General features: G+C 39.2%; 1 protein-coding gene across 1 annotated transcript in view; it reads left to right on the top strand.

Annotated features, from left to right (window-relative positions):
- DNAH3 (dynein axonemal heavy chain 3) overlaps nt 1-26,149 on the top strand; it is a 56,409-nt gene that overhangs the window by 23,425 nt on the left and 6,835 nt on the right. The window contains exons 28-55 of the mRNA XM_054391320.1: nt 1,246-1,360; nt 1,802-2,000; nt 3,367-3,475; nt 3,736-3,849; nt 5,001-5,177; nt 5,877-5,968; nt 6,352-6,571; nt 7,567-7,701; nt 9,349-9,460; nt 9,983-10,224; nt 10,789-10,889; nt 10,967-11,072; nt 11,591-11,720; nt 12,206-12,442; nt 12,806-12,909; nt 13,924-14,218; nt 14,637-14,816; nt 15,534-15,657; nt 15,752-15,908; nt 16,875-17,018; nt 17,600-18,266; nt 18,370-18,535; nt 18,864-19,080; nt 19,965-20,147; nt 20,995-21,193; nt 22,069-24,210; nt 25,143-25,368; nt 25,697-25,941. Of these exons, the coding sequence (XP_054247295.1) occupies nt 1,246-1,360; nt 1,802-2,000; nt 3,367-3,475; nt 3,736-3,849; nt 5,001-5,177; nt 5,877-5,968; nt 6,352-6,571; nt 7,567-7,701; nt 9,349-9,460; nt 9,983-10,224; nt 10,789-10,889; nt 10,967-11,072; nt 11,591-11,720; nt 12,206-12,442; nt 12,806-12,909; nt 13,924-14,218; nt 14,637-14,816; nt 15,534-15,657; nt 15,752-15,908; nt 16,875-17,018; nt 17,600-18,266; nt 18,370-18,535; nt 18,864-19,080; nt 19,965-20,147; nt 20,995-21,193; nt 22,069-24,210; nt 25,143-25,368; nt 25,697-25,941 (7,138 nt within the window). The remainder of the gene's footprint in view (nt 1-1,245; nt 1,361-1,801; nt 2,001-3,366; nt 3,476-3,735; nt 3,850-5,000; nt 5,178-5,876; nt 5,969-6,351; nt 6,572-7,566; nt 7,702-9,348; nt 9,461-9,982; nt 10,225-10,788; nt 10,890-10,966; nt 11,073-11,590; nt 11,721-12,205; nt 12,443-12,805; nt 12,910-13,923; nt 14,219-14,636; nt 14,817-15,533; nt 15,658-15,751; nt 15,909-16,874; nt 17,019-17,599; nt 18,267-18,369; nt 18,536-18,863; nt 19,081-19,964; nt 20,148-20,994; nt 21,194-22,068; nt 24,211-25,142; nt 25,369-25,696; nt 25,942-26,149) is intronic.

The raw sequence follows: 26,149 nt of genomic DNA, 5'->3' as shown, positions 1-26,149 counted from the left end.
TCCTAACAGGACTAGGAATTAGTTGGGGATTAATTCTGTTCTTTTTTAAATGTGAAAACAGAAAAGTTTTCATAAACTTTACACCAGATCCTACATTTTAATATCAGCTCTTTGTTTCTGTATTTCAGTATCTTTACTGAATATCTTGGGTTTAACTTGCCTGTCTTGTTTAATACCAAATGAAGAGCTTGTCCCACATATGCAGTCAGAACAGTCAGAAATTATAATATTTATTACTTTCAGGTAGAATATCCTGAACAATACATGGGTTAAGACGACTGAGAAGATAGCACAGAACAGTGAATCACAGACTTTTGAACATCATGTTGTCCAACTGCTGTTTAAAAGCAAGGCCAACTAAACTAGATTGCTAATGGACTTGCTCCAGTCTGCCTTCTCTGGGGGAGCTGAAAACTGACACAGCCCTCCAGATGTGGTGTCTGCAGTGATGACTAGTGGGGAAGGGTCACTTCCCCTGACATAGTGGTAATGTTTTCTTTCCTAATGCAGCCAAAGATGCTGTTGCTGCTCTTTGCCTCAAGGGCACATTGCTGTCTTAGGTTTTGCTTGGTGTTCACCAGCATCCAGATCTTCTTCTGCAGAGCTGCTTTCCAGTTGGTTGGGCACCAGCATGTGCTGGCACACAGGGGCTATTTCCTCTCAGACACAGGACTTTCCCCTTTGTTGAACTTCACGACGTTCCTGTCTGTCTATTTCTCCAGTTCTGCTGAGGTCCATCTGAATGGCAGCACACCCATCTGGTCTGTCAGCCATTCCTTCCAGTTTTGTGTCATCTGCAGACTTGCTGAGGGTGCACTCTGTCCTGTTGCCTAGCTCATGAATGAAAATGACATTATTATTTCATTAAACTTTATCAATGATGAGAAAATAATTTTAAATGTTAGGAGAATCTTAGATTTTGATTAATTTTATTAATTTACAGAAGACATCTAATCCAAATTTACCCAACAGAGAGAATCTACTCATCTCCTACCATCTAATTTAATAGTTTCTATTAGGAAGGAAAAAAAGTCTTCTGCTTACACTGTTTTCAGGCCATAATGATTTTAAGTGTTCATAGTAAAATAGAATGCCAGTATATGAAAGAGAATTTTAAATGTTTGTGTAATGCCCAGACTTCCATTATGATGTTTTGTTGGAAAGACTGTCTCCAGTGACTGCACCCATGGGAGCCTAGGAACTTCTAGCTACAGCATTAGTGCTTGTTTTCTGTTTCTGTGACAGGATTTCCTGGAGAAGAGCAATCTTCAAATTGGGGAGATTGTTGAGTTAGTGAGAGGCAAACTGTCCAGTGGAGCCAGGCTGACACTTGGAGCTCTTACTGTCATTGATGTGCATGGTAAATGTGCAGTTACTGGTACTCTTGGTCCATCTGGGGCAGTGCTGCTGTTGTTAGTTGGGTGAACTATCAGTAAGAGCTAAAATGCCTTTCTAACTTCAAACAACCTTTACAGAATTATTGCACAGTCACTTTGGGAAATGGAGATTGTTAGGCCCTGCACAACTATCTCCCATCTACGTAGAAGAGACAATGGGATCTGGATCAAATTAAACTGATTCCTTTGCAAAACAGATGCAGGTTCATTCCTAATGTGAAAGCCAGCCTGCTGCTCTAGATGTTGATTTACTTTTCCATAGTTCTCAGTAAATGTTAGTGCATCAGTTAATGTTAGTTACAAGTATGTTAGTTATAAGTAAATGCTTTTTTATTTATATCTGAATTCAACTCATACAGCAGAAGTGTTTTGATTTTTCACCTAATCTGTCACTCACTCTGCAGCTCGTGATGTGGTTGCAAAATTGGTTGAGGACAAAATCACAGATCTGAATGACTTCCAGTGGATTTCTCAGCTGAGATACTACTGGGAGGAGAAAGATGTAATAGTGAGAATGATTACAACAGAAGCCAAATATGGTTATGAATATCTGGGCAATTCTCTACGTCTGGTTATAACCCCACTAACAGATCGATGCTATAGGTAAGGCCATGTTGTCTATGAATTATGTGTTCATGTCTTGGATTGCTCAATATTTACTTTAATTTTTTTGTAGTTAATAGTAGCAGGAATCTCAGCAGCAAAGACTTTCCTGCATGTTTTGGAGGCAATTTTTTATCTTCTTTGCCCAAATATGATAAAATATTTACAATATACCAGCAGAGTAATAGTCTCTGTTGTACCCAAGAATGCTTCTGGAAGAGCTGGCAACTCATGGTACTTGAACTGTAAAGAACTCTACAATAGCACTGGGCAATTGATTTGTTTGAAATGAGACATACAGGTACTGTTTGCCTGCCTGTAAAAAAAGAAAAGAGATAATTATAGAGGCTTTCACAGATACCTGAATGCAGTTAGCTTCCTGTTCCACCACTTGCTTGCAAGAGGTTGAAATAAAAATACTTCATCCCCTAAGGCTGAAGTATTCAAGGGCATTTGGTATTTCACTTCTGGTGAGCCCTGAAGACATAGATCATCTCAGCATGTAATTTTAAATCTATGGTTTGAAAATCTTTCTTTTATAGTATCTCTAGGCAAATATGTGGTGAATATGTGAAGATTTTACTTCAGCACTGAGCTGTGAACTCACCATCTTGTAGAAGGCATTTGTAGTAAAGTGTCTGTTAGTGCCTCAGCTGGCAAATGCTTAAACTTTTGGCATTCACAGTGGTGTTGACAGAGCCACATAGCTGCTGTATTAGCTGTAAACTGGGGCTGTTGTCGTTAGGATTAGCTCAGTCTGAGATAAGACTGTGTAGTCAGCTGACCAGATGTAGTTTCAGTGGAGGCAATGTGCAAGCAGACTCTGTTCACATCTGCATTTAGTGGCAAAGCCTTTGAGTAAGGCTCTTGTGAAGGAATCTGATGACTCCATTGTTAACAGGGATCTCATTTTCACTGTGAAAATCACTCGGAGAGCAATGTGGTTCCCAGGTTTGTGATACAATCTTTATGCTTTCTCCCATTTCTGAAGACTGACTTAATTCATAAAGCCAGCTCCAAGTTTTTGTCATGAGGAGTGCCACTTGATGAAAATGCATCTTCTTGCAAACTCTGCTGTTTTGCTTCTGGTATTGTGCATTTGCTTGTGTAATTGCAGATATACAGGGTGGGTGTGTATAATAAAAAGCCTTGACATCACTTGTAGGCCGAGTGGGTGAATGTGAGCTTCCACAATTGGGCATCAGTTATGAGACAATGCTGGTTATTTCAGGGCAAGCTGCAGTCAGTAGGAAGCAAATAAATCATTCCTAGGGGAACTTGTATAGAAAAATACTTATTAATCCCTTCAAAAGCAATCTGCTGTTAAAGATTACTATTTCTAATGCCTGTGTTCTTGTCTATGTAGGACATTAATGGGTGCTTTGAAATTAAATCTTGGTGGTGCTCCAGAAGGACCTGCTGGGACTGGCAAAACAGAAACAACCAAAGATCTAGCAAAAGCACTGGCTAAGCAGGTGCCAAATACAACCTTTCCTCCTTTGCATTGTTTATGTTTGGATATGTAGCTATTTCCTGAAATGCTGTTCTTAAGCAAGTACTTGTGATGTGCTGCTTCTTTATCCATAGGAATACATTTAGAACTGTGTCAGTATGGCATCTTAGTGGTGTAATCCAAAATTAGCAATAATAATCCCTTCCTATTGTAGGTGCTAAGAATTTTGTAGTGCCCCTTGTGTTAATACTGAGAGATGTTCCCTGTGTGTTTCTGTTGTAGTGTGTGGTCTTTAATTGCTCTGATGGTCTGGATTACAAGGCAATGGGCAAGTTCTTTAAGGGGCTGGCACAATCTGGTGCGTGGGCTTGCTTTGACGAGTTCAACAGAATTGAGGTAATGTTTTAACTCAGACAAATAAAATGGTGAAGCTTTAATTCAAGACACAACAAATTTTACATTTAGACATGCCAGCATTATTGCAAATTTTCTACTTTTACTTGTGGTATAACCTCTTTGTTTCAGTAATGGCTGACACAAATGGGTACTCAAGCTGCCTGCTACAGGGGCACATGCCTACCTGCACTGTGTTGCAGAAGTCTTGTGTCCTGGTTTATTTCAGATTAATTTCTTTCCCCTGTCCAATTTCCTCTATTGCATGTGATGCTGCTTTCTTAAGAAAGAACTGTCCTCTTCTTGAGAAATTAAGCTACAGCTGAGGGACTGCATTTATCTGTGCCCAGCACAAGACGGACAGATCCCAGTTGAGGGATTGCTGTGGTGACAAGCTGATTGCCACTAACTAGTGACCTGGTTAACTAGTTGCATAACCAGATACATCTAATTCCCTCACTGGTCTTTCTCTGATTTTTTGGGTGTTGTCTTTTTGTTTTTGTTTTGTTTTGCCTTGATGACCTTGAATAAGTTTCATTTTATTTTGATGCAGCTAGATGTATGTAAATACTACTAAACATAGAAATTCCATGAAGTTCTATTTTGTATGTTTTAATATCCTTAGTACCTTAATTTCTCCATTTGTCTGCTCTAACTTATTTTTTTAATGAATTCAAGTATTAGCATTTTAATTTTCCAATATTCTGTTACCTTGGTAGTCTAAAGCACTAAGGATTGATGCTACCCTGCCTTACTCATTCTTTATGCATTTACACTCAATTTGTGACATTGAGTGAATCATTCTTTTTTGAAGAGCCCAAATTCTTTTTGTTGTCTGAGGTAAAAGCAAAGTGCTTTTGGAGGCCTCCAGAGGGAGTTCCTGTCCACTTTCATGTCTACATTCAGGCAGATGAAATTCCCCAGTGGAGACTTTTAGAAGCCTCTGTTATGTATAGAGGAACAGTGGCACCAGCTTCCAGAGGAGATTGCTTCAATGCAGAGCTAATATTTAGGCTCAGTAATCTGGCACAAGGTGATTTTTCACCTGGAAGAATGAAAATACAGCCATTAAAAAAATATTAACACCCCCCCCCCCCCAAGTTTATATTGTCTCCAAGTGTCTCATGTTTTCCACTTTGTTCTGTCTGTATTAGGTTGAAGTGTTATCTGTAGTTGCCCAACAAATACTTAGCATACAGCAAGCTGTTATGAATAAACTCAAAACATTCATCTTTGAAGGGACAGAAATCTCTCTTAATCCTACCTGTGCTGTGTTTATCACGATGAATCCTGGGTATGCTGGACGGGCTGAGCTGCCTGATAACCTGAAGGTAAATCTGCAATCCTGATTTCTTGTAGAAATGAAACAAAATTTACAACTTCTGGTCTAATTTATTAAGGAAGGCAGCAATCAAGTAGTACAACTTAGCCCACTCAAGTGTATTCTGTTGTGCTTTTTGCCAAGCTTTAATAAGAGTTTGAGATTGTACAAAATGCACAGAAGAGTCTCAAGCTAACCATACTGATCCCAGGTTGCAGCTTTAACTGTGCTATCTTTTAAGTGGAAATTAACCTGTTTTGCAATGAGTTGTCACCCAAATCCCAGTTTATTACAATTTTGCAAGTTGCTGAGAGACTGCAGAGGCTGATATGGTCCTAATTTTTTTCCTAGCTTTGCCACAATTTTTTGCATGACCTTTTACAAGACATTAACGGCAGCATGTGCTAGTTTGGCTGTTGTGCAAGTGAGATGAACAGCTCCTTTTTCCTTTATTAACAGTTCTTTAGTATTGTGATTCTTTGTAAAATTTTGTGCTTAGCACAGACCTATTAAACCTCTTGATAAGAACACAGTTCCAGTAACAATTCTAATGCAATCTCATCAAATTCAAATGATTCCTCAAGTCATGAGAATGGAATAGAGAGTATAAAAGTCCATGAATTTGTGGAGGGTTGGTATTCTTGCAAAACAAGTGCAAATTATTACCATATTCCATAGTCTAAGCTTGCACCTTACTTTTTTCTTACAGGCACTGTTCCGAACAGTTGCCATGATGGTTCCAGATTATGCTTTGATTGGAGAAATTTCACTTTATTCAATGGGATTTTTGGACTCTCGGAGGTAAGCCATGCTGAATTTTCTCTCAGTTGAGTCTGATAGACCTCATTCTTCTGTAAGTCATCTTTGAAACATGCAATTCTTGAGGCTGTCCCTGTTCTGTTTGCCCAGAAAGTACTTTAAAATCTTCTGCTTTATCATCAACTCTCATTTACCACCTCATGTTGGCAGACCTCTACACAGGATCATTTGGAAAATGTTTGTCAAACAGAATTTCAAAATGGCACAGCATAATCAACACTTCTGCTTCTTAGATGTTTTGGGCCATCTTATCAGCTGGTATCTTGATAATCACTGCAGTTACTTTCTATATGTAGGTACTTTAAATTATTTTCCTTTTATGGTGAGATATTTTCATTCTACATGTGATATTTTGACATCCACAGCCTTGCCCAGAAAATTGTTGCCACTTACCGTTTGTGCTCTGAGCAGCTGTCGTCTCAGCATCACTATGATTATGGAATGCGTGCTGTTAAATCTGTCCTGACAGCAGCAGGGAACTTAAAACTGAAGTACCCAACTGAAAATGAAAGTGTATTGTTACTTCGGGCTTTGCTGGATATTAACTTGGCCAAATTCTTGGCACAGGATGTGCCATTGTTTCAGGTAAGCTCTCAGGTTGGAGGATGTAAGTTTTGTGCTGATGAAGTCCATTATAAGAACCTACAGAAAGGGGTCATGATCTTAGTTTAGAACAGTTTGGTCTAGATGTTGCCATATTAGAGTGGAGTTATTTCAGTACACTTATCTGGATACACTCTTTGGTTCTGTCAGTTTTCAAACTTTTATAAGATCACAATTATGGAGTGGTAATGGTTGGAAGTGACCTCTGGAGATCATCTAGTCCAGCCCTCCTGCCAGAGCAGGCTCCCCTAGAACAGCTTGCACAGGATGGTGTCCAGGCGAATTTTGAGTGTCTCCAGACATTCCCAGAGAAGGAGACTTCACCATCTCTGTGGGCAGCCTGTTCCAGTCCTCTCCCACCCTCAGTATAAGAAAGTTCCTCCTGATGTTTATATATTTTGTTAAGAGTCACTTTGTGCAGTTTCATTCATGGAAACCATTATTTGAAATTTGCATTCTTGCTTTGTGCTGCAAAAGAGATGTGGACAACTAAATTGTGGCTGATTAGAAATGCGAAGGGCAAATGAAAATGACAGAAGTTTCTGTTTGCATGCTGCTTTAATGGAAAAGAAAGCTGTGTTAAGCTACAGAGCAATCAGTGTTACAGAGGTAAAAGCACAAATGCACACAGAATCATGGCTCTGAAATTCCAGATATCCTTCTGTTTAATCACTGAAATTCTTTCAAGTACCTTCATATCCTTTCCTGTAATACTTTTTTGGGGCAAACTTGCAGAAGTTTAAGCTTCCTTTTACAGTATCAGTGTGTGTATTGACAAGTGCAGGCACTCATTTCTGTCTCACACGTACACAATATTTTTGTGGCTACAGTTTGCCTAGAAGTTAGTTTTGTCCAGCTGAAGACATTTCCTCTTAAGCTCTTGTTAACCCTATGAGTATTGCTTTACTTGGAGATTTTTATGCTTGGAGAATTTTCCTTGTTTGTAATCTGTGTTCTGTTCTGTCTTTCCTTAACAGGGCATCATATCTGACCTTTTTCCTGGAGTGGTTCTTCCTACACCTGACTATGATCTGTTTGTCCAGGCACTAACTGAAAATATAAAAAAAATGAATCTTCAACCGGTTCCATGGTTCATTGGAAAAATTATTCAGGTTTGTTTTCTGTATGTACTTTTGGAGAAGAAAGGCATAAAAGCAGAAACATTGCTCATTCACTGTCTGTGTCATGAATGAATAGCTGATAGTTTCCATTAATAGAATATCACAAACAGCATGTTTTTACTGAGTAAAAATCATGCTCATGATGGGGTTTTTTGTTTGTTTTAATTTAGCCAGCCTGTGAAGGAGTTGGTGTGTGCAACCATATCTTAAGTCTTACAGTTCAGGATAGAAAATGAAACCAAATCTCACTAGCTGAGGCATGTAGCCTAGTGAAGAGAACTCTGGAGTGGGGGTCAGGCTCTGTTCCCAATTCTGCTTTCAGTCTCCTTGAGTCATTTCTTACCCTTGCTTATGCTTCACCTCCAGCTCTGTGTTGTCCTTGTCTCCCATTTACTAGTATTAGTGACCTCTTAAAGAATAATTTGGTTTTTTTCTTGTGAATAATGCAGCCTAGTGACAGTGTAATGGCAAAGGCATAAGTGTGTGGCCTGGGGCAGGATCATGGGGGACTCCTCCAACAGCAGTTCAGACCTTATGGCTGATGTTCAGACTTGGCCTATGCTGCTTTATCTGTCATTTAAATGGAAGTAGTATTAACTAGTTAGCAATTTAAAATAGACTGGAAAAGACCAGCCTTGTGGCATGTCTGAGGAAGTTACCACCCTTGTAGTTCAAACTCAGCCCCTGTGTAAGCAGCCATATGGCAGATGCTCAGAAATGGGGTTTCAATCTGTGTCAGTGTGAGCTGAAATTCCCCCCACACCGACAACAACCAGGCTAGCTCAGTCTGGAAGCAAATGAAAGCTGCATTTACAAGCAAATCTACAATCTGTGATGAAATGCAATGAATATGTACAAATAGACACAATTCACAACATTTACAATATATATACAATCAACAGAAAAGCACAACCAGGCTCCCTTTGCTTCCCCCCAAAGCGGACCTTTCCCAAGGGCCTCTCTCCCAGGGGCCTCCCCCCCAGGCCCCCCTGGCAGAAAGCAGAGTTAGCTAAAGCAGAAAGTTGTTAACTTAGCTCGCCAAGGTCAGTGTGTTATCTTCAGCCAGAAGAGAAGAAGAAACAGCAGCCAGACACCCCAGCAAGCTGCCCCCACTGCAGATTGCAGAGTGCAGAGTGCCCCACTTTGTTTTGAGTAATAGTTCTTAAACATTTCTATCTATCCAATGGAAGTGTTTAGAACAATCATTATTTTGCTTTCTTACACCCAATAGTGACTTATTTACACTCTTTCACTTTCTCTGCTTGAACTTTGCAAAGAAAAAGTAAAGAGAGTTTCAAACCATCACACAATCCCTTTGTGTTAGCTTCACTGGAAACTGTTCGTTTCAGTTTAGGCTTTACATTGGGCTGTGATCTGCAGTGCCTGGTTAGTGCACTTATACCCTGTCCAGTGATGTATAGCTGATCCATGGCATTCAGAAAGGAGAAAGGGAGGATGTCCAAGGGCAGTGACTGCCTTCTGATTTGGGTTAACTCTTCAACCAGCCTTAACGGAGCGCAGATATTTAGCTGACATTTTGTCCCGTTGCATCTGAGTGCAGGAGAGAGAACTCTGTTTTCATGCACCCGGTGTTTGCTTTTGTGCTGTGTTAGAGTCAGTCTCTTGTCACCAATACAGATATATGAGATGATGCTGGTGCGCCATGGTTTCATGATTGTTGGAGATCCCTTGGCTGGCAAGACCTGTGCCTACAAAGTGCTAGCTGGAGCCCTCAGCGATCTGTGTGCAGGTAATCTTGTTCAGCCACGGGCTCCTCATGAAATGAAGTTAATTCCAAGACTGATGTTTTTGATCTTCGCAGAGATATGTCCAGGTTGTTAAATGTGCTATATTCTGCTTTTTTCACAGAAAGGTGAAATGACCTATTTTTTGTCTGGTGTATTTCTCTAGGAGTATTTTTGTCTTAATTTACTGCAGTAATAAAACATACCGATGTGTTTATGCTTTGATGAACGCTATTAAGGGTTGTATTTGTGTATAATGCTCTTGAAAAAACTAGCTCCCATAAACAAATAAAACCTATTCTACTCTGCTTTTGCTTTTTTTGTGTGTGTGATTTTGCAACTAGGACTTTGTGCTTTTGCACAAGTGATGGAAGTTCTTATTTACTGCTACCCAGCTACCAAACATCTGGAGGTTTTTTCCTTAGGCAGCACAAGTAGGATCCTCAGGGATCTTGTTCTGTGCTTAAGTTGGTGGATTAAACTAACCTATCAAATTCTCATGCTCATCTATTTGTCTTTTTACACAGCAAAATCCATGGATGAATTTGCTGTGGAATACAAAGTTATTAATCCCAAAGCAATTACCATGGGACAGTTGTATGGCAGTTTTGATCCTGTAAGCCATGAGTGGGCAGATGGAGTTCTGGCGAACGCCTTCAGGGAACAAGCATCTTCTACCACCGATGATAGGAAGTGGATTATTTTTGATGGCCCAGTGGATGCAGTTTGGATAGAGAACATGAACACTGTGCTGGATGATAATAAAAAGGTAGCCTAATTTTTCCAAATGACCTTGAGTGTACATTGTTTTAATAGTAACAATATCGTTACCATGCTGAGACTCAGGAAAAGCTGATGTGCTTAAAAGCATTGCTTTTCCCCCCCTTATATGCATTGCTTTAATAAAGGACATTAAGCTATTACTTCTCTCTAGGAGCCTTGTCTTGCTCTTACTTTACTGAAATAAGGTTTCTCACAGAGATTTTTTTTTTTACCCTTTTAGGAGACTGAAATACATAAACTCAGTTCTGTAACTGAACACTGAACTAGCTGAAGTTATTTAGTGAGTGCATTAACTAAAAAAAAAAAGCTGCAGATCATAGCTGCTTTTCCTTGCAGAGTTATTTAAAGATAGACCATTGTTCTTGGTGTCTCTGCAGGCCTTTAGTAACACATGGCAAAACTGAGATGGGGTCAGAGAAGATGTGTTATGAGAACATGAATGAGTGAATGAGGAGTGACACTAAGCAAAATGTTCAGTGATTTTATGGGAGACATTGCTTTGACTAGAGGATCAACACTAGATCGTGTTTACGTGATGCTTTTCTTCTAGCTCTGCCTAATGAGTGGTGAAATAATTCAGATGAATTCAAAAATGAGTTTAATCTTTGAGCCAGCAGACTTAGAGGAGGCCTCTCCAGCAACTGTCAGCAGGTAATGTGAAAGCGTTCAAACTTAACTGTTCTACCTCACTCATCTATTCCTCTACCATAGCTATTTGTTCTTCCAAGGTGTGGTATGATCTACATGGACCCGCAAGAGTTAGGCTGGAAGCCACTGAAGGATTCCTACATGAATACACTGCCTTCAAACCTGCAGGAAGAGCACCGAGAGCTGGTACGAGACTTCATGTTTTACATAAGTCTAATTTAGATGATTAACTTTTAAGGCAATGTTCACAGTTTGCCAATTTGAAGGCAGACCTGCAGAAACAGAAGTACTTTCATGATTAAGAGAGTCCTAGGTTTCCTAGAGGATGTTGTAAATTTGTCCATAGTGATGAGTATCAAATGTTGCTGCAAGTGCATGAGAGCTGGACATGCCATGAATACTACAAATGGAATGTGGGAAACACAGGAAGAGTCCAAAAGTTTTGAACTCATCTTTCTGTGTAAGACCTCTAGAGTTCAGCTTGAGAAATGCTTTATGGCAGGAGTAACTTGTGATCACTATTGGGTAATGATAGTGTGATTTTGTGATCACTTAAGTACTGCCTCACACAGGCCCATTCCTGATCTTCCCTCTGCTGACATGGGGAACTTCTGATGCCTTATGTTTTACTGAGAGAATTCAGGGACCATGGGAAGTATGGCAACTCCTGTATTGTTTAAAGCCATTTCCTTCTCTCCTGGCAGGTCAATGACATGTTTATGTGGCTTGTCCAGCCCTGTTTAGAGTTTATTCACCTTCATTGCAAAGCCATTGTACAGACATCCTCTCTTCATCTGAGTTATAGCCTGATGAAACTCTTTACTTGTCTGCTGGGTAAGTGCCTTAAGCCTTGTTATTCCTACTTCAGTTTTTCTTTTTTTTTCCTGCTGTGTCCCATAACAAGATGCATGTTCTCAGATGCCAAGAAATACCTTTACTGTTGAGACTGTATGACAGAAGTCCTTTCTCACTGATCAGCATTAACAGTAGTGCTTTGACTAGCATACAGAGCTTTTGCATTTGGACAGTGGTGTCATTACAAAACTGAACGTGATCTTGTGAGTGTATTTCATCTATTTGCTTGCTGTTTGCTAGCATCTGAAGAAAAGAATTAGGACCCTTTGTAAATATTTTTCTTCTCATTTGTTTTCATTTGTAAACAGCGTTTCACAGACAAGACCTTTGCTCTGCAGATTGGTTTTGTTCCACTGAAGAAAATGCTCCCAGCTTGTCTCAGAAGACTCTTGCACAAATGTATTTTGAATTGGTGTTTGTGGTTATTGATGACATTTAACGGCCATTCAAAATATGTGTTTTAGATGAAATAAAGCAATCTGGGGAAGAGGAGAAGGAAAGCATGACTAGTCAGCAAATCACCTTGTGGCTGCAGGGGCTTTTTCTTTTTGCTTTGGTGTGGACAGTTGGTGGGATCATCGATGCAGACAGCAGAAAGAAATTTGATTTGTTTTACCGCAACTTGCTAACGGGAATGAATGACGAAAACCCACGCCCTAAAAGTGTGAAGCTTGGCAGAAGCCACATCTTCCCAGAAAAAGGTGCTGCTTCATGACTGTACTTGGTGGCCTTTTATAAAGCAGCAAGAAAACCCAGCCCTGTAGGGGAGAATAGAGTGCCTGGCGGGTACTCAGTCTGCAGCAGAGCCACCATCTGCCAGGCCTTGGGCTGCACAGCTGGGTGCTCTTTCCTTGCTCTTTTAACCAGGAGTAGCATATGCCTCATGTTACACTCAAACAATGTAGCTGAATCTGACCTAAAACAATTTGATGATGATAATGGCAGTGGGGGGGAAGGGAATCTCATGTGCTGGAAAGCCTTCATTATCTCACACTAGAATGACTGAAGTTTATCTTCATTCTTTAATCAGTGGTCTTTCCTATTCTGTGTTTTTCAAATAACAGGGAGTGTTTATGACTTCTATTTTCACAAGCATGGTGGCGGGCAGTGGAACATGTGGATGGAGTACATCACAAAAGAAGAGCAAGTTCTCTCTCCAGGGGCTAAGGTTCACACTGATATCTTTCACTATAGAAAATAATTGACTAAATGATTTAGAAGTGTAAATCAACTATCTTAGCTAGCTGTCATTCTACTATTTAATGTTTTATCTGCAACATTTCATTAATCTCTGCAGGCTCCTTTTCATGCTTTGCCTTAATTCTAGTATCATCAACATTGAAAGTTTGGCACTGCAGGTGACAAGGAGCCCTGAGGTTGGCTGGTGATTAAAATATTTTGTTCTTCTTTTGTCTTTGTAATAGCATCTAATGTTGGGGAAATCACAGTAGGAAAAAGACAAAGCCTGAATTTCTGTTCCTTTATTTTCGTTTTCTGTGGTTGATATTGTGATGTTATAGTATAAGTTACAGAAAGCAAATGAAGAGACTTACTACTTCTTCAGGATATGGAAAGCAGTATTGAGAGCCCCAGATCCCCTCAGTTTCTAAATAGAAATAGAGTCAATCACATTTTGGTGTCAGGGAAGTGAAGCGCTGCAGAGATACACAGAAAGTACTTATTCTGCAGATAAAATAGCAAGATAAGTATATTTGTTCAGTTTTTCATTCCATTATAATTACAACTGTCTTGTCTATTTAAGCACATGAGAGATGTAGATTACATTTCGTTCTGCTTTCTAAAAAGTTTTCTTGATATCTAGTGCACAGCTGCTAATGATAAGCAGAAGAGGAGGAAGAGAAAAAAAATTCCATAGCATTGTTCCATTGTTCCTTTCCATAGCACAGTAGGGGTACAGAATGAAGTTATACTTAACCCTGAAGTTCTTCTGGGCTTTATATAGTGTTCCTGAACCATATTATAGATAATACTGGTTGTGCTATTTACTATATAAATGCTGAACAAGAAGTGGAGCCATACTGTCTGCCAGAACTTAGTTACAGCTAAACTTTTCAGAGAAAATAATTTTTTTTTAAATGCATTTTTGCTACAGACTTCCTGTAGGTGCCTGTAAGTATTTGTGTTTGATTTTCATATGCTGTTGTCTTTTCTTGTACAACAGGTATCTGAGCTGATCATTCCAACAATGGAGACTGCCAGACAAATGTTTTTTCTTCAAACGTATGTGGAGCATAATGTCCCTTTGCTTTTTGTGGGTCCCACTGGCACTGGAAAAACAGCTATAACAAACACTTTTCTACTACAACTTCCAAAGCAAAAATACATCCCCAGCCTCATCAACTTCTCTGCAAGAACCTCTGCTAATCAAACCCAGGACATTATTATGTCCAAGCTGGACAGAAGAAGAAAAGGATTATTTGGACCTCCTTTGGGGAAAAAAGCTATAATGTTTGTGGGTAAGACAGGTTTTCAGGGTTTTTTTATATTCTCTTAATTGTGGTTTTAGGCAAAGGCAGTTACTTACTGCACCTAGTAATTTTGGATTGCCTAAGTGCTTTTGGGCTTTCTCCAGGCATCCAAGGAAGGGTTAACACTGCCCCCTGCTGAAGGGTTTCTAACTCTTTGTGGTGGTTTACAGAATAGGTCATAGGGTTACAGCATGACATGAAATAAAATAAAACAGTATCAGAAACCACACCAAGTTAAACCATCACTTCTAGGTATGTCTGCAAAGTCCAATGTCATTTGATTCTGGTTAGTTTCATGGGAAGCAAGGATAACAAGACAAGATCTTTTTCCACCTCTAGTTCTTAGCTTTGAGAGAAAACTAAATGGTGAGGTTTTTTTTTTATTCAGTGCCTATGTTCTCCATAGATGACCTAAACATGCCTGCAAAGGAAGTGTATGGAGCCCAGCCACCAATTGAGCTTCTCAGACAATGGATTGATCACGGTCACTGGTATGACACGAAAGATACATCCAAGATTAGCATCATAGATGTGCTGCTTGTTTCAGCAATGGGTCCACCTGGAGGAGGCAGGAATGATATTACAGGTAGGAAATGTATGCCTTTGACAAGTGGTTATCTAAGTGACTGATGTTAAGAGGCAGCTTCCGTTTTGGTGATGACAAATTCTACATGCTTCTATTGGTTGTAACCCTCTAGGTACACTCACTGGCTATGTCATTCTAAACAGAAGTCTGTATGCTCTTGGTTCAATCAGTGCCTTTTCCAGGTGGAGTTTAATCGGCTTTACAAACAACATTGTAACTGTTGATTGAACTGTGAATTATGAAAAGAAATCTAAAATTAGAGAATTGGACACTTCTCCCGTTTTCTGTTCTTTAGAAAACAGAGGGAATACATCTTCATGATGATTCTTTCTGACAGTTCTCTTCTGAAAATGTTATCTCCTGCTGTTAAGATTGCCTGCCTACATTTACTTACAAGCATGTAGCCTGCAAGTCCATGATTCCTGTGGTATCATCAGAAAGGAGGTTATATTTCTCTGATGGTCTTATAATGGAGATTCACGTTTTTCGTATTAAACCCAGTTATTCTAAGTGAAATGCTGATATAAAATACAGATACAAAAAAAAAAAAAAAACCAGTTTATAGTTCTTTTGTATCACTGCTGGGGCAGAAATTTGCCAGAAACAAAATCAAGCAGCGTTGTTGAGTGACAGTCGGTCCTGGAATATGCTAGCTGAAAAGTGGGAAAATGTTTGGACATCCCCAAATCTTTCTGCATCTTTTTGTGTGTATTACAGGCCGCTTCACACGGCACTTGAATGTGGTATCTATGCATTCTTTTGATGATGATGTGCTAACCAAGATTTTTACTGCCATTGCTGACTGGCACTTCAGCAAAGGCTTTGAGGCTGTGTTTCTAAGGTAATGTAGTATCTTACCTGTAACACTTTTGTGTCGCCTTTTCTCCTGTGGTTTATCAGCAGAAGTTAAGATTCTATCTCTTTTCCTTCCTAAGGCTAGGGAAGATGATGGTCCAAGCCACAATGGTGATTTATAAAATGGCAGTTGCTAATTTTCTCCCAACTCCTACAAAATCTCACTATGTCTTCAACCTACGGGATTTTTCCAGGGTTATTAAAGGAGTGCTGCTCTGTCCACACACTCATTTGCAAGTAAGTTGTAGTTTAATTATATTGCTGTAAGAAAGAGCAGTGGCAAAAGTAAATTATTTATATAGTACCAGTGAGTAAACATCTCAAAATACATGAAGTGTGATTTCAATAGATTTATAAGGTTTAAAATCAGGATAGTCCCTTGAATACCTTGCAATGTATTTCCTGTCTGTCTCTGAAAGAGACAACTCTCATTTGGTAATATTCTTTACTTGTGTTACAGTTGGGCTCAGAGGTCCAAGGCTTAAGGCCAGGTTAAGGCCTGTACACCAAGTCAGATAGTTCCTACTCTTGAACCTGCAAACTAAATATACAAAAGAAACAAACGTGGGTAAAGTCTCAGTGTCTCTCTTTTACAAATGGCAGGTTCATCACTGAACAAGAGTAATTTAGCCCTGAGTTTGCCTGTTGTCACAAACTAAAAATGAATACTGATAGATATGTATGATTTTAATATTTGTATTTTTTTATTCATTTCAGTAAAATGTCAAGATAAAAGAATGTGAAAAAGTTTATTTCTGTTGGGAAAATGGTTTTGGTGCAGAAACAGAACAAAACAGCTACAAGCTATTCAGGGGAAATCTTAGCCAGCAACAGTGCTGGGCTGGGCTGGGCTTGAGTTAGAGCCCATGAGCTGTATCATTGAAAGATTTATTCTTTGTGTTGGAAAGGTGGAGAGATTTCATACAGTAAAGAAAAATGATTTGACATAGGAGTCCCAGTTTGTATTGGCAGGAAAGTCAAGATGGTAAATAGGTGAGGAAGCCTATTAAGTTAGCAGATGCTGAGCCATGTGCTGGATGGCTTGGAAGTGAAAGATTCACACTGAGTTTAGTACAAGATACAGCAGGGTCCAGATGGACATTTCTATCTTTTTTAATTTTTTTTTTTTTCAAACCAGCCAGCCAAAATCTGAAAAACCTACCTGAGCTGTATTTACCTGTTTTCTTTTACTTACACTTTCAGGATGGAGATAAACTGATCAGACTTTGGATTCATGAGGTTTACCGAGTTTTCTATGATCGCTTAGTTGATGAGGAGGACAGAAAGGTATTCTTCCAGATGGTAGAAGAGACAACATCAAATAGCTTCAAGCAGACCTTCAGTAAGGTATTTTTGGGTAATGTGCTGGAACTGAGACTGAGACGAAAGCATTTTCAGAAATACTTAAGACACTGACATTAGCATTGGGCACATTTTGAATGCTTTTGATCAATGCATTTAAAAAGTATGGATGGTCTTCTGTTCAGGATTGGGTACTATACATATTCTTGGTCAATACAAATTACTTCATATTAGAATTATTCCTAACTTCAAAAGGATTCTTAGTACAGAGGACTATCTGGAATAAATGTCTTACACAGTATTTATCTGGGCTTTTGCTGGAGTTAGTATTTGGATGAGTCAATGGGAGTAGTGGGTATTTTTCTGAGTAGTGTTTTGGGCACTCCTATTCAGCAGCATAATCTCTCTGTGAGCTATGCCTGTGTGGAAGCTTGTATGCCAGCCTACAACATATCCCCCATTTAGGTGTTTTTTGTGTGATTTTCTGAACTAAGGTACTAACTGGAATAGCTGGAAAACAGTGCTTCCCACAGTATTGTTATTATGCAAGTAAGAATGATGATGACTGTAAGGAAAACAGTTCTCTAATAGTTTGAATCATTTGTTGATTCTTGTCTTTTCTCTAGGTACTGAGTCATCTCTCCCCTACTGGAGAAATATCTGACGATAATATTCGCAGCCTGTTCTTTGGAGACTATTTGGATCCAGACAGCAATGTGAAAGTGTATGATGAAATCACAGACTTAGAGCAACTAACAGCCGTGATGGAATACTACCTTGAGGAATACAACACCACCAGCAAAGCACCCATGTCTTTAGTCATGTTCAGGTTTGCTATTGAGCATATCTCGAGGATATGCAGGGTGTTGAAACAGGATAATGGACATTTGTTGTTGGTGGGGATTGGTGGGAGCGGTCGCCAAAGTGCTACCAAGCTGGCCACCTTCATGAATTCCTTTGACCTCTTTCAAATTGAAATGACAAAGTCCTACGGAATCAATGAGTGGAAAGATGATGTGAAACGAGTCATGCGGAAAGCGGGTACTGATAACAAGAACGTGGCCTTTTTGTTTTGTGATAATCAAATAAAGGATGAAGCATTTGTAGAAGATGTCAACATGCTTCTAAACACCGGTGATGTGCCCAATATCTTCGCAACAGATGAGAAAGCTGAAATTGTTGAGAAAATGCAAGGTGCAGCAAGGATGGAGAACAAGAGAATTGAGGCCACTCCCCTTGCTATGTACAATTTCTTTATTGAACGGGTGAAGAAAAATTTGCACATTGTCTTAGGTCTGTATACGCTGTTATTTCTCAGAATGTTTCTTTCTTAGGCTTATTTTTCTGCTCTCTAACTGCATACAAACTTAGGTAACAGCTGTGGTTTTTCTTCCAGCCATGAGTCCTATTGGAGATGCATTTCGGAATCGGTTAAGGATGTTCCCATCACTGATAAACTGCTGCACCATTGATTGGTTCCAAACCTGGCCTACAGATGCTTTGGAAATGGTTGCTAACAAGTTTTTAGAGGATGTTGAACTCGAAGATAACATTAGAAAAGAGTACGAGCTTATCCATCAAGAAACATAAGAAGAAAATTTTGGTTCCCCTCCCCCTTGTGCCCCCAATGTACTTGATCAGGGAACTGTCTTCATAAATTGACAAAGCTAAACCAACTCTGAGATTTCAGTGCAAATCAAAGCTATATAGGTTTATGTAACTGAGGGCACTCTTTGAAAAGTGTTTAAAATATTTCTTACAATGGGGGAAAAAAAGAATTCTGCCTTCACTAACATTAAAACATTTTCATAAGCTTAGAATAGTTTCCTCGTGTTTATTAACATAAAGACAGATTGTGTTTTCCTACTAACGTGGAAAAATTGTCTCTAGGGTTGTGTCAATGTGCCAGTATTTCCAAGAAAGTGTGAGAGAGCTCTCCGTCAGCTATTACGCCGTGCTGCGAAGACACAACTATGTGACACCAACTTCATACCTAGAACTGGTTCTTACCTTTAAGACTCTGCTGAATAGCAAGAGGCAGGAAGTTGACACGATGAGAACTCGTTATCTTATGGGACTTCAGAAACTGGACTTTGCATCTTTACAAGTAAGTTTCAGGTAAAGACACTGATTCTGTGCCATATGCATACAGTAGGGTGGCGTCTGTGTAAGCTGATTAAAGCTTACACAAATGAAACTAAATTCCCTTTTCACTATATGCATGGTCCTACAGAAAGTCAGCATGAAAAGTTTTATTATTTCTTAGTCCTTCTAAGAAATGGTGGTAGGCAAGTTTGGATTATGGTATTTATGGCACTGAATGGAACACTCAAATTTTGAAGGAACAAATGTTGTCATCTTTCAAAACCCTGTATGGAGAATCCATGCCTCAGCATCCTACTACCTCTTACCCTTCACCAATCAGGGAAGGACTTGGAGAATGTTGTAAGGCAATAATACATATTAATTCCTATTAGGTAGATTCCCAGTAGGTTCCAGGTAAATTATGTGTGATCCAGGTATTGATCTTTCCAAGATGCAAAGGAAAGGGGCTTCCAGGTATTTGCTGGATGAAGATGTACATCCAGTTTGCAGCTGTTGCTGTCACTAATTCTGTTTCCTTCCAAGTTTATTTTGGATTTTATTTTCTACCTATGCAATAAAGGATTATTTGGAGTTCCATAAACTGAAACTGATTGTGAGGAAAAAATCAAAACATCATTTATTTCTCATTATTGAAATGAAATGGATCATAAAAAAGCAAGCATATTGTATGGATGATAAAAAAAAGTCCTTAAAATCTTTTCAATTAAATAAAACAGCTCTTAGTAAAAATAGGCTAGAGAACTATTTACAGTTATGTAGAACAAGTGTCCCTTTTTAGATTGTATTAATATATCATCTTCTGATCTTTCTTCCTAAGACATCAAGTTATGAAATGCTCTCAATGCTTACACAGATATTTTCTACATTTCCTGTTCTGTTCCTTAGGTTGCAGAGATGCAGAAAGAGCTGACTGCCCTTCAGCCTGAACTGATTCAGACTTCTGCAGAAACAGACAAAATGATGATCCAAATTGAAAAGGAAACCACTAAAGTAGATGCAAAGAAGGAACTAGTGGCAGCAGATGAAAGAGAGGCAAATGAAGCAGCAGCTGCTGCTCAAGCTATTAAGGTAGTGTTCCAAGTCTTTCCAAGTAAATGGCAGTTGTGATGATGTTTTAACAGGATAATCTAAACTCTTAAAGTAACAAAGTTGTGAGAAATGACAATACTTCTAATATAAACAAGATGAATTTTGGCTGTTTGGAGTATGAGTGTATCTCATAGTACTGCATAGCTTCCCTTTCTAGTTCACATCCCAAAAGCTGTGTAGCTGTTATTTCTGTACTGATACATTGTCCTTCTCTGGAGAGTCAGTAACGAGGTTATACTGTATCCAGGCCCAAAGACAATTTGTTTAGAGCTAGCTGAGCTAATTTGTAATAGTGCTGCATGGAGCCCTATTAGACAGAACCAAAGGGATATTGCCAGAGCCAGATATCTGTAGCACAGAATTTCCTGTAAGAACTTGCAGAATTCCTCAGTCTAATTTTTTTTAAACTAGTCAGTGATAAATAAGGTAGATAATTACTGAGATCTGAGTACCTGATAAGGAATTTAAGCTACACATTTTTTTACCTTCTCCTCACTGTAAGATTTAAGTAAGAAAAACTGTATCTAACTTGTATTTTAATTCTTCTTGTCAGACCAGAGGAACTTTGATCTTGAAAGCTTGTCTGGCTTTTTCAGCTATTCGTTCAACTTACAGAAGTTACTAATTTCTCTACAAATCTTCCCTCTCTAAACTGTGCAGACAAATTCTGAAAGTAGCTTTCTCTCCAAGAAACATGATGTTGTGAAGTCTTTCTATTACGTACTTAGAAGCAGAGAGGTTATGAGGCTGTGCTGTAGTAGGATAATCAGGTTTTGGATGTGCTATTATATGAAGGTTTACAGACTTCTGCCCAATGTCATAACAGGACGAATGTGAAGGAGACCTTGCTGAGGCCATGCCAGCTTTGGAGGCAGCACTTGCAGCTCTTGATACGCTGAATCCTTCAGACATCTCTCTTGTGAAATCCATGCAGAATCCACCTGGTCCTGTTAAGCTCGTCATGGAGAGTATCTGTGTCATGAAGGGAGTTAAACCAGAGAGGAAACCTGATCCAAGTGGCAGTGGTAATGATGCAGTTTTTTGTTATCCCTGCCCTGGGAATTCTTGGAGAACTACTGTGCTGTACTAGTGAAGTGCTTCTGGTGTGAGTGTACCCATGCGCACTATCAATGCATTTTGCTAGCCGTGCCTTATAAGTACACTGAATAGCTAGGAGTAGCTTTTGCCATGGTAGCATACTGCCCTTGCTTGATGCTGTTGTACAAGCTTTGTACAGTCACCACCACAAAGTCTTCTCCTCAACTTGCTTTGAGCCAACCTTGAGATTTGCATTGCTTTTAGGAACTCCAGGACCTGGAGGTGTGCTGTACACCATTCACCTGTATTTTCCTCTCTAAACCCTGCTACCAAACTTTGCCAGTTGTGCTGGGAGACAGAATTCTAGCTGTACTCCCACCATAGGTAATGACACCAACAAGCTCTTCCTGCATGGGTTATGTTGTTACTGTGGGATTGCACAGGATTTGAGAGGAAAGAGACCTTTTTCCTTGTCGTCTTTTGTCTTATGCCTCTCACAGTTCATCTCTTCATAACTGAAAATAAGAATTCTATACATGTCTTCCCACATAGTTACTGATTTTTCTAATAAGCTATGCTGGGAAAGGCTGTATAGTAATTCTGCTCCCCCCGCCCCCTTATTTTTCTTGGTTGATTTAGAACACCTATGTAATTAATAAATAGAACGTAGGGTAGTGACACTGAAGTTCCTGTCTGAATTTCTTTAACTAATGATTTTCCCAAACTAGCTAACAGTGGCTGCATAGTAGAATTCAATTGCAAAATCATTTATGTTAATTTTTCATATTATGTTTCAAGTATTTTTTTTTCCAGTCTGAACATGCATGTTTTAAATCTAATGTTAGTACTGTTTGCAACATAGGTAAAATGATAGAAGACTACTGGGGATCATCTAGAAAACTTCTTGGAGATCTGAAATTCCTTGAGAGCTTAAAGGCTTATGACAAGGATAACATTCCTCCTGCTATAATGAAGAGAATTAGAGAGAGGTTTATTGATCATCCAGATTTTCAACCAGCTGTCATAAAAAATGTTTCATCTGCCTGTGAAGGGCTGTGCAAGTGGGTGCGAGCCATGGAGGTGTACGATCGCGTTGCCAAAGTGGTTGGCCCGAAGCGCGAACGTCTGAAAGCCGCAGAGGAGTTGCTGGATGTTCAAATGCAGAAGCTAAGAACAAAACAGGCAGAACTTAAGGAAATAGTTGATCACCTCCAAGCTCTGAACGATGAGTTGGACAACATGAACAAGCGGAAGAGAGAATTGGAAAATAATATTCAGCTGTGCTCTGAAAAGCTTGTGAGAGCTGAGCAGCTGATTAGTGGTCTTGGTGGAGAGAAGGATAGGTGGACAGAAGCTGCACGGGTATTAGGAATTCGGTACATAGACCTTACAGGAGATGTATTGTTATCATCAGGAACTGTGGCTTATTTGGGAGCCTTCACTGTTGATTATCGCCTGAAATGTCAAGAGAAATGGCAAGTCCTGTGCAGTGAGAAGAAGATACCATGCTCTAGTGATTTTAGCTTAAGTAATACCTTAGGGGATCCAGTCAAAATCCGTGCGTGGCAGATTGCTGGATTGCCAGTTGATTCTTTTTCCATTGACAATGGCATAATTGTTTCTAACTCCAGAAGATGGGCTTTAATGATAGATCCTCAAAGGCAAGCTAACAAGTGGGTGAAAAACATGGAGAAAACTAACAGGCTGTCAGTTATCAAATTGTCTGATGCACATTATGTGAGGACATTGGAAAATGCTGTTCAGCTTGGAACACCAGTCTTGCTAGAAAATATTGGTGAAGAGCTAGATGCTTTCATAGAACCCATTTTATTAAAGCAAACGTTCAAACAACAAGGAGTAGAATACATTAAATTAGGGGAAAATATAATTGAATATTCAAGAGATTTCAGGTTTTACATAACAACCTGCTTAAGAAATCCTCATTATCTTCCTGAGGTGGCTGTAAAAGTTTGTCTACTCAACTTTATGATTACACCTTTAGGTCTTCAGGACCAGCTTCTTGGAATTGTAGCTGCAGAGGAAAAGCCTGAGCTAGAAGAAAAAAAAAATAAACTGATTATAGAAAGTGCAGCCAACAAGAAACAACTAAAGGAAATAGAAGACAAAATCCTGGAGGTCCTTTCTAGTTCAGAAGGAAACATCTTAGAAGATGAAACAGCCATTAATATTTTGTCTTCATCCAAAGAGTTATCTGAAGAAATCTCTGAGAAGCAAAAGGTTTCCTCTGTAACTGAAATGCAAATAGATTCTACTCGAATGGGGTATAAGCCAGTTGCTGTTCATTCAGCTGTTATCTTCTTCTGCATCTCTGATCTGGCAAACATTGAGCCTATGTACCAGTATTCATTGATTTGGTTCTTTAACTTGTATGTTCAGTCTATTGCTAAAAGTGAAAAGAGTGACTATCTAGAAGAGAGAATTAAGAATATAACTGAGCATTTCACAATAAGCATCTATAACAATGTGTGTCGGTCACTCTTTGAAAAGGACAAGCTGTTGTTCTCCTTACTGCTGACAGTAGGCATCATGAAGGGAAAAGACCAAATAGATGATGTGGTTTGGCATTTCCTGCTGACAGGAGGTGTTGCTCTTGATAATCCTCACCCCAATCCAGCTCCAGATTGGCTGTCTGACAAATCATGGGCTGAGCTTGTACGTGCATCTAGTTTGACAAACCTCCAGGGATTAATGGAACATGTAAGAGAGAATTCTTCAAAGTGGAAACTAATCTATGACTCTGTAAGACCCCATGAAGAAGCCTTCCCAGACACGTGGAGCACGCTGGTGGGGTTAGACCGCATGGTTATTCTCAGATGTTTGAGACCTGACAAAATTATTCCAGCAGTGCAGGAGTTCATTGTGGAAAATATGGGAAGAACATTTATTGATCCACCTACTTTTGATCTTGGAAGAAGTTACAGTGATTCAAATTGTTGTGCCCCTTTGATTTTTGTATTGTCACCAGGTGCTGATCCTATGGCAGGTGAGATTGGTATTAAATCTTCTTTGATTTGGTTAAAGGTCACTGAGTGTGACTGAACTGATAATACTGTAAGTCTTTTCATATGATCTTTAAAGTGGCTTTAAGCATAATACAGAAATGATGGAGTATCAAACCTTGCATCTGCTCCTATATAAATAATGATGCTTAAATTACTAGGGGTTGGAATGGACTTGGTGGTGATGAAATGTCTAGGTCTCTGGACTGTAATTTAGAGATCTAATAGCTTGTAACATCCAGACCAATTTATAATTTATGCTTTCATTACAATTCTTTCATTGGATGTTTGGGACTTGCCCCAGTATTTGCTAAACCCCTCCTCCAGAAAGTTTCCTCCCTCTGAGTTACTAATTAAATGGTGTAGATGACTACACTCAAAACACATCTGTTAAATGTCTTTTTAAAAAAATAGCCACCCAGATTATTTTTAACCCTGGTTTTCTGCCAAAAGAATTGTAATATGGAGCCATATCTAGAGGGTGTTGGTTTTGATGGCAAAGCAAGAGGGTTATTTTTAACCAGATCTTAAGATCCAATTTCCAGCTCAGCTCCCATAAATAATTGTACCCATGCAACAGAGAGAGTAGAGAGTTGTAGTGCAGGCTGGAAGTGAGCAGCTGGGGCAAAAGGAGAAGACAGACTAGTTAACTTGGTTAGTAGTTGGTGGTTTTCCTTTTGTTTTTTGGTATTGCTTTATACATCTAAATGTTAGCATGTACCTCAGAAACACAGTGACTGATTCAGCTTTTGATACTGCTTCTGGATTGTAGTGGTGGTGGTATTTCCAACTGAATAAAATATTGAACTTTTGCCTATTTAGTTGCTTTTTAGATTATAAAAATGATTAATATAGCATAGATTCACTTTCTAATAAACTTTGTCTTTGTTTGCACATGTGAAATGTGCCATCACAGGTCTGCTAAAATTTGCTGATGATGTTGGCATGGGAGGTACAAGCACTCAAACTATTTCACTTGGACAGGGCCAGGGCCCAATAGCAGCCAAAATGATTTATCAGGCTATTAGTGATGGAACCTGGGTAGTGCTACAAAACTGCCATCTTGCAACTAGCTGGATGCCTGCTTTGGAAAAAATCTGTGAGGAAGTTATAGTACCTGAGAAAACCAATGAGAAGTTCAGGTAGGAGCTTGAATGTTTTTCTCTTTCTAACTGGAATATTTCATTGAAGGCACTAGTAAAAAGAAATGCAGCTTCTTTTGTGTCAACAACCAGGTATAGCATTTGGATTGTTTATGTGCAGTGATAAAATAAAGATTCCTAATTAGGGTGTCATCTTTCCTACCTGTCCAATGCAAGCTACTTTATGCCTGCATTTCAGAACAGATTTAGATGTTATCATTACAGTTAAGCAAGTAGCAAACCTTAGACTTCTGCAGATCACTATTGAGGATTTGTCAGCATTGAGGATTTTTTTGTTTGATAATGTGCTTTTTAAAATTCTTTTCAGGTTGTGGTTAACTAGTTATCCATCAGAAAAGTTTCCTGTTAGTATCCTCCAGAATGGCATCAAAATGACAAATGAGCCTCCAAAAGGAGTTAGAGTGAACCTTCTTCGATCATACCTTAATGACCCCATCTCCGACCCTGTCTTCTTCAGTGGTTGCCAAAAGCCAGAAATGTGGCAAAAGCTGCTGTTTGGTCTTTGCTTTTTTCATGCTATTGTGCAGGAAAGAAGAAACTTTGGTCCACTGGGTAAGGTTTAGGTTATTTTGCAGGTTGTTTCAAAAAGATTAGTAGTTTTGAAGTGCATTGTTGGAGTTTCTCTGCGTAAAGGAAGCATTGCTGTTAGCAATATTACAAGAGAGCAACCTGTAGTGCACAGAACATAAGGCTTTAAAGCTGTTATTTGCAAGGATTCTTATTCAGGACAAGCTACTCTTGAAGCTACAAAAAGTATTAA

This window comes from Indicator indicator, chromosome 22 (assembly GCF_027791375.1).
Source record: "Indicator indicator isolate 239-I01 chromosome 22, UM_Iind_1.1, whole genome shotgun sequence".
NCBI classification, from domain to species: domain Eukaryota; kingdom Metazoa; phylum Chordata; class Aves; order Piciformes; family Indicatoridae; genus Indicator; species Indicator indicator.
The sequence above is the reverse complement of the archived record's forward strand: the minus strand, read 5'-3'. Positions and strand labels throughout refer to the sequence as shown.